The sequence below is a fragment of the Monodelphis domestica genome, chromosome 4 (genome assembly GCF_027887165.1).
Source record: "Monodelphis domestica isolate mMonDom1 chromosome 4, mMonDom1.pri, whole genome shotgun sequence".
Classification (NCBI taxonomy): Eukaryota; Metazoa; Chordata; class Mammalia; order Didelphimorphia; family Didelphidae; genus Monodelphis; species Monodelphis domestica.
This window is the reverse complement of record NC_077230.1, coordinates 440086278-440093669: the sequence shown is the minus strand read 5'-3', so window position 1 is coordinate 440093669 and position 7392 is coordinate 440086278. Positions and strand designations below refer to the sequence as shown.

General features: G+C 35.0%; 1 protein-coding gene across 1 annotated transcript; it reads left to right on the top strand.

Moving 5' to 3' along the window:
* The first annotated feature begins 4616 nt into the window (after positions 1-4616).
* Positions 4617-5656, top strand: LOC100027339 (olfactory receptor 14C36-like). Its single transcript, XM_001377623.3, has one exon. It carries the CDS (start codon positions 4721-4723, stop codon positions 5654-5656), a length of 936 nt encoding a protein of 311 aa, XP_001377660.3. The 5' UTR covers positions 4617-4720.
* The last annotated feature ends 1736 nt before the right edge of the window (positions 5657-7392 follow it).

Here is a 7392-nt window from a genome sequence, read left to right as displayed (position 1 = left end):
CTTACAAAAGTCTACTCAAATATATAAGGATCTAAATAAATTTTACAAAACAATCAAGCTATTCCCCAATTGATAAATGGGCAAGGAATATGAATAGACCATTTTTATATAAAGAAACCAAAACTATTAATAAGCACACACAAAGTGTTTTAAATCTCTTATTATCAGAGAAATGCAAATCAAAAGAATTCTGAGGTACCACCTCACACCTAGCAGATTAGTTAACATGACAGCAAAGGAAAGTAATAAAGGTTGGGGAGGATGTGGCCAAATTGGGACACTAATGCATTGATGGTGGAGTTTTTAATTGAACCAACCATTCTGAATAGCAATTTAGAACTATGCCCAAAGGGCTTTAAAAGCCTCCTTGCTCTTTGCTCCAGGCATAGCACTGCTGGGTTGATGCCCCTAAGAGGTAATAAGGAAAAAGACTTGTACAAAAAATGTGTATATTCTGGCTCTTTGTGGTGGCAAAAAAAATTGGAAAGTGAGGAGATGCTCTTAATTTGGGGAATGGCTAAAAACATTTTGGTATCTGTTGGTGATGGAGTACTAGTGTGTTAAAAGGAATAATGAACTGGAGAAATTGTTTGTAAAGTGGAATGACTCTGATGAATTGATGCAAAGTGAAAGGAACAGAAACAGAATAACATTATACACAGAGATGGACACACTGTGATACAACCAATTGTAATAGAATTCTCTACTAGCAGCAATGCAATGACTCAGGACAAATCTGAGGGACATATCAGAAAGAACACAATCCACTGTCAGAAAAAGAACTGTGGGAGCAGAAACACAGAAGAAAAACAACTTCTCGATTACATGGGTTGATGGAGATATGATTAGGAATTTTAGACAAATGATCACCCTACTGCAACTATCAATAATATGGAAATAGGTCTTGATCACTGACATATTTAAAACCCAGTGGAATTGTGGATTGGCTAAAGGAGGAGGAAGGGAGGAGGGGAAGGAAAGAACATGAATCATGCAACCATGGAAAATTTTTCTAAATGAAGCAATGAAATACATTTTAAAAAGGAAATTGACAGGAAATCACTGCAAACATCTGATAAAAAGCAGTGATATCAAATATGTAGGATGTAGTCATTAACATTGGAGTGCAACATGAAGCAAATTAGAATACAAATGGGAAATGCTTAATAAAATAAATGAAAAAACCTTGGAACACTATTGAAACATGTATATGTGGTTTCCTAAGTCAATATGCAGCTTGCAGGGAGAGATCCTTCTATACAGTTTACTGGCCAACATTTATATTTGGGTTTAACTGTAAACCTTAAAATTCCTTAGACTTATAAATGTTGGAAATTTCACCATTGGGAAATTTCATACTTGGAAAATTTCTTACTGATAGTCTATTGGAATGTGAATCCCATTGGCATGGGAGGTTCCTCCTCCTCCCTTCTTAAGATTACTTTAGGACAGAAACCTTTTGCTGAACAATGGAAAGGACTTTGACCTATGCTTAAGCACAGAACAGGAATTTCTTTGAGTCATGATTGATTTTAGAATTGATACAATGGAGATACTTGGAATGACAGAACCAAGTCTTGGAAATTGCAATCTCCACCCTACTCATTCCTAACAAGATTGAGGAAGGGCTGCAGCATAGATCAAAATTTAATTATTCCAATCTCTACCCTACTCAGGTTAACAGGATTTAGGAAGGGCTGTAGCAAAGGATCAAAGATTTAATTATTTGAGAATATGACCATCAACAGACATGTGCAAAGCCAGAGACCTCTGGGCGGTCCTGGGTTAAGCTAGAGCCTACATTGGCACAGGGAAATTGATGGACAGTGATTGTTAGATGTGAGAACTGAGGGGAGGGAACTTGGATGGTTTCCTTAAAGATAGAGGGGTCTGAAGACTTGGGGAGGGGTTGAGGATTTTTTCTGAGTGGTTGGAGTGTGCTCTGAGAAGCTTGCTCTGAAGGAAGCTGAAGGTGGGGGCCTTTGAGACTGTTTCTCCATTTTGGTCACGTGAGTAATAGGGACTGATCTCTTTTCTTTGCCCCAGCTATCTAAGGGCTTAGGCCTTTTTGGCCCATCCTAAACAGAGGGAGTATTTAAGCCGCATTCCCTTCTCTCCCCTTTCTCTCTCTCTTTCTCTAATTCCTTTCTTCCTCCTGTTTGTAATTAAACTCTATAAAAAGCTGACTGCTGACTGGAGTTTTCATTTAGGAATTACATAGCTGAATTCCGTGGTGACCTTAAATTAATATATATCAGTCTTTTAAAGTGATTTCCTTGTCACATAACACCACAGATGGAAAGATGCTTCATATAGTATATGATTAGGTAGATCATTGTTAAATTTGAGAGACTGAAGGACTAGCTACAGGTAGGCTTTTCAATCCTCCCTAAGACAGCTAACTAATAAAATAATGACCATTCCCCATGAAAGTCTTCAAATACTTGTAAACCACATGTATGACTGTGAGGGAAAATGGGGACTGTAGGTTAAAAATATTTAATTATCAATCAGATATCATTACTTTATTGGCGGATGTCCTTAGTAATCTTATTTTTTATGAGAAGGTAAAAATGTCATTTGAAAAGTAAAATACGCTTGAAAATATTTTACAATAAGTTCCCTAACCTTGATGTCAGTCAGACCTAATGCACAAGTCTTTGTGCATTTGTGCCAGGAGAGCTAATGAGTCAAACAACTGCCCGAGAACTTTGAATTTCTCATTTGGAAGCTTTTGAATTATGATCGAATAGAACTTTTTTCTTTGGAAGGAGTTGGCATGATAATGACTTCCTTAGTCATAAAATATACTTACAGATATAAAAAATAATTAATGTCTCTAGAATTCCAAACACAGTTCTTCTAAATGGACTTAACTTGGCAACATGTCCTTCCCAATCCAGAAATAATTATCTATCATCTCTGGCTCTCTGAATATTCCTGGACATCAGGGACTCTGTCCCAAAGGCAACTCAGGGAATTTCTCCAAAGGAGAAGTTTGTCCACTGGGGCTACCATATTAAACGTGCTATTTAACCAAAGCAAAAATATATAATATGGATGGTTGAGAGTGGGAGGATTACTTCCCAAACAAGCAGAATAGAATTATGAGATCCATTGAACAATGTAATTTTTATAATGATCTGCTGATGCAGCCTCAGCTGGAAAAATTTTAGAATTCTTTGCCATGCCAGAGGAATTCAATAATAGAATTTCTGAGAAACTCAAGTTAGGTAAGTTAAGAGCATGGTGCCCTGTAGCCATGGCCAAATTAAGATACAATAATTTTGAATGATATAATTTCTTTGCTATTTCTCCATTTTTGTTTTTATTATTTCTTACTTTTTATTTCCTTCTTTCTGCTTTTCTTTATTTTTTTCTCTATTCCTTTCTTTGTCTCTTTTTCCTTTGTTTCCTTCTTTCTTTCTTTCTCTCTCTCTCTTTCTTTCTTTGATTCTTTCTTTCTGTCTTTCTCTTTCTCTCTATCTCTCTTTCTTTCTCTATTTATAATTCCTAACTACTATGGTAATATTTTTTGTATGGCTATACAGAAAATAATTGATGTTTGTTTCTGTAACCTAAGTGGATGGCAGAGGAGGAAGAAAGTAGGATAAAGTTGAGAGAACTAATTTTTTGAAACATTGATACCTACATCTAAATTTATTTTCATATCTATATCTACATGTGTTGAATCGTCTCTCTTTTATCAAAGCCAGCTTGCTTCCCTTTTATAGTGGTATACTGGAGAATTAGGGACCAAGAAGCATCAGCTTAAACTGCCTGAGAAGCTTGGTTATTTAAACTTGAAAGATGCTTTGATGTCCATTTGAAAATGGTGAATTGGGTTCCAGGTCAGTATCTTCCCAGTCAAGGGTGGAGGTGAGCATGATATTCACTTATGCTGATTTCTTGATGGCTATTAATAAAAGAAAATGTAGCTGATAAGACTGGAAGAGCTGATGAGCAGCTATCATTCAAATTAGATGAAGTGAGAGTATTCAGAGGAGCAGAGAGAAGATCAGGCTGGGGCTGCAGCCTTCACCATCCTCCTGCCCCTGGGTTGAGGAAAATCCTATTGAATATATGACAACCATTTACTTATAATTTTTTTCACTAATTTGGAGCATGTGTAGAGGATAGTGGGAGAAGGAAAAGGTTCAGTCAGTTCTCAACTACCAGAAGAGAATATTTGAAACTAAGACTATATAAGTTTCTGACTTTCTCTTCCATATTGTACTTACCTATTCAAAAAAAGATGAAATGGTGAGGAAAGGAATGTGGGGAGATGCAAAGACAATTCATGAAAGATTAAAAAAATAAAAAATTAATTATTTTCATTGGTGGCTTCTGACCCAGGACAAATTATCTGCAATGATTATTCAGTCTTAAGTAATCAATACAAGATAAAGAAAAGCAGTATAAGGTCCCTAGTAAGATCACTTTACTTATAGGTTTAATAGATTGAATTCTCAGGAATAGGAACTTCCTTAAACTCTTTATGTCTGCATTTCCTCTATAAGTCTTTAGAGATTTTCCTTGAGAAGTCATTTAACTTGTTCAAGGGCAAACAATCAAAACATAGCAGAGGTCATGCTTACTGTCAAAATCTCAAAGAAATAAAATAGCCTTTGCACATAGCATGTCCTTTATAAGTGCTGAAAGGACTGACTGATTGCTCCTTGTCCTACCTAGGTTACTGCCTCGATGAACAAGCCTGAAAATGTCCAATTTCACCACTGCAAGTGAATTTCTGCTCATGGGATTTTCTGACATCCGAGAGCTCCAGATCTTGTATTCTTTCCTTCTGTTTCTCATCTACTCTGCAGGCCTGATGGGGAATCTCCTCATTGTCATGATCACCACCTTTGACAGGAGACTCCACACCCCCATGTACTTTTTCCTGAGGAATCTGGCCATGGTGGATGCCTGCTACCTCTCAATAACTGTTCCCCAGGCATCTGTTAACTCTCTGGTGAACAATAGGATTATTTCAGTTACAGGCTGTGCAACTCAGGTATTCCTTGTAATTTTAATGGCATATGTAGAAGTAACTTTGCTCACCGTCATGGCTCGTGACCGTTATGTGGCCATCTGCCACCCTCTGCACTACACAGTGATTATGAGTCCCCGAGTCTGCATGCAGATGACCATTACGTGTTTGTTGACTGGCCTCGTGTATGCAGGTTTCCACACTGGTTACACGTTTCGCTTGTCCTTCTGCCATTCTAATATGGTCCATCAGTTCTTCTGTGACATCCCCTCTCTCCTAAGGATCTCTTGCTCAGACACTTTTAGCAATAAGTTATCCCTATTTGTTTCTGTACTGGTGGTTGGTACTGGCTGTTATGGCTTCATCACTGCATCTTACGTTCGTATATTTTCCACTGTGCTCAAGTTTCCAGTGAAAGAAGACCAGAAAAAAGCCTTCTCGACCTGCATCCCCCACATCAGTGTGGTTTCTTTATTTGTTATTTCAGGCATTTATGTATATTCCCAACCACCTTCAGATTTTGAATCTCTTAAGGATATTATTCCTTCTGTATTTTATACTGTTATACCTCCCTTTCTGAACCCCATTATATACAGTCTAAGGAATAAGCAGATAAAAGGTGCAATGGGAATATTAATGAAGAGAACCATTTTTATTAGGAAATAAAGCATAAACGGTAGTTCTCAGTGTTTTTCAACCTACTAGATCCATTAATGAAAACACTCAGCTGAAGATGTATTTTGGGTGTTTTGTAAATTTGTGGTTTGCTATTTTTGATGAATATTGATGAATATTGAATTTTGATAATATTGATGAATATAAATGAGTGACTATTCAAAATTGTTAAAATATTTTAGAATTAAGTTAACTATAATTGATATCAGCAGAATTATTATGATTTGGAACCTATCTAAAATTCCAAATAATGTAATTTTCTTAGTCCACAGCCATTGCCTACACTGCATATGATATATGATATATAAATCATTCTCGGTCACCAAGAGACTACCACTATAGATATATAAGTATTGCCATATTTGACTCAGACACTTTTTTTAAAATTCTAACTCACATTTATAATTTTGGTCAATTAGAGCAAAGCTGTGTTAATTTCCACCTCAAAGTTTTAGGGGTACCTGTATAGATCAGTTTTGGATTGATCTTTGTTTTTTAGAAAAAGAGTCTACTGAACTTAGTATTTTTATGTAAGCAGTATGAAATAGGTGAAAACATTACATATAACTTTTAAGTTATAATTTGTATACAGAAAAGCTTTTAGTGTTTAATTTCAGAATGAATAAAAAAAGAATGAATGAGAAAATAAAAGAATGTATGGTAAAAATTTCATCTCAAAATATGAGAATAAAATCAAAAAGAAAAATCAAAGTTACCTGATTATTCCTTGGCCAAAGAGATAATGATAGAATGATCAACAGAAAACAGAAACGTAGGATCTATTTCAATGAAAAAAATGGTGAGGTATGATTGTATTGAGCTTCAAGGTCCAATGCCTGTTCATCATCCAGTTAGCTAAAAATTACATGTGTAATCATTAGATGAAAGACTGAAAGAGTAACATCAAGTTCAACATTCTTGGCTAGTTAAAGAAGCATAATAGTCCAAAGAAAGGTATTCCTTTATTTAAAATATCATTATAATCTAATATATATATATCACAAACAAGTAATTCCTTCTGGTACTAGTTGGATCAGAGAAAGTATTTTGGGTCTTTTTCACTAAAATATCCCTATGTGTAATCTGTTGAAGTTTATTAATCAAGAATGTTGGTTATAAATGTCAAGAATTTAAATGTGTTTTGTAGTTGAATTCTTGCATTTAGGTCAACATATCTTACTATAAATGAAGGTGTATCTACCATGGAATCATAATTTATCTGGATATGGGTGTTGAGTTGTCAAATTTTTTATATTTTGATTCTTTCAAACAGAAGGAATATAATATGATTTGATCATCTTTGGGGAAATTCCCATTAAGAGGTAAGTTTTCTAACCCAGTTAATAGCTTATTCATACAGTTGACATAAATATGTCACTGTATCTCTTGATCCTCTTTGGTCTTCATCATCATTTAAAAGTGAGCAACTGAGTTCTAAGCAATCTATCATGTATTAAATAACAAGCTGGTGATTTTTATTTCTAAAACAATCTTTTATTTCGGGATCAGGAAAAAAACTTACTTGAACAATATAAATATTACCTTTAACTCAAACAATAATATAGCTATTGAAAATGTTACTTCCTTGCCTCTGTTGTCCTTAAATGAAAAATTCTAATAAAACTTTCTTGAACTACCAAAAACATTTTTAACTGAATTAGAAATATAACAAAGTTCATTTGGAAGAAGGATATCCAGGGAAAAAATAAAAATAATATGCAAAGGAA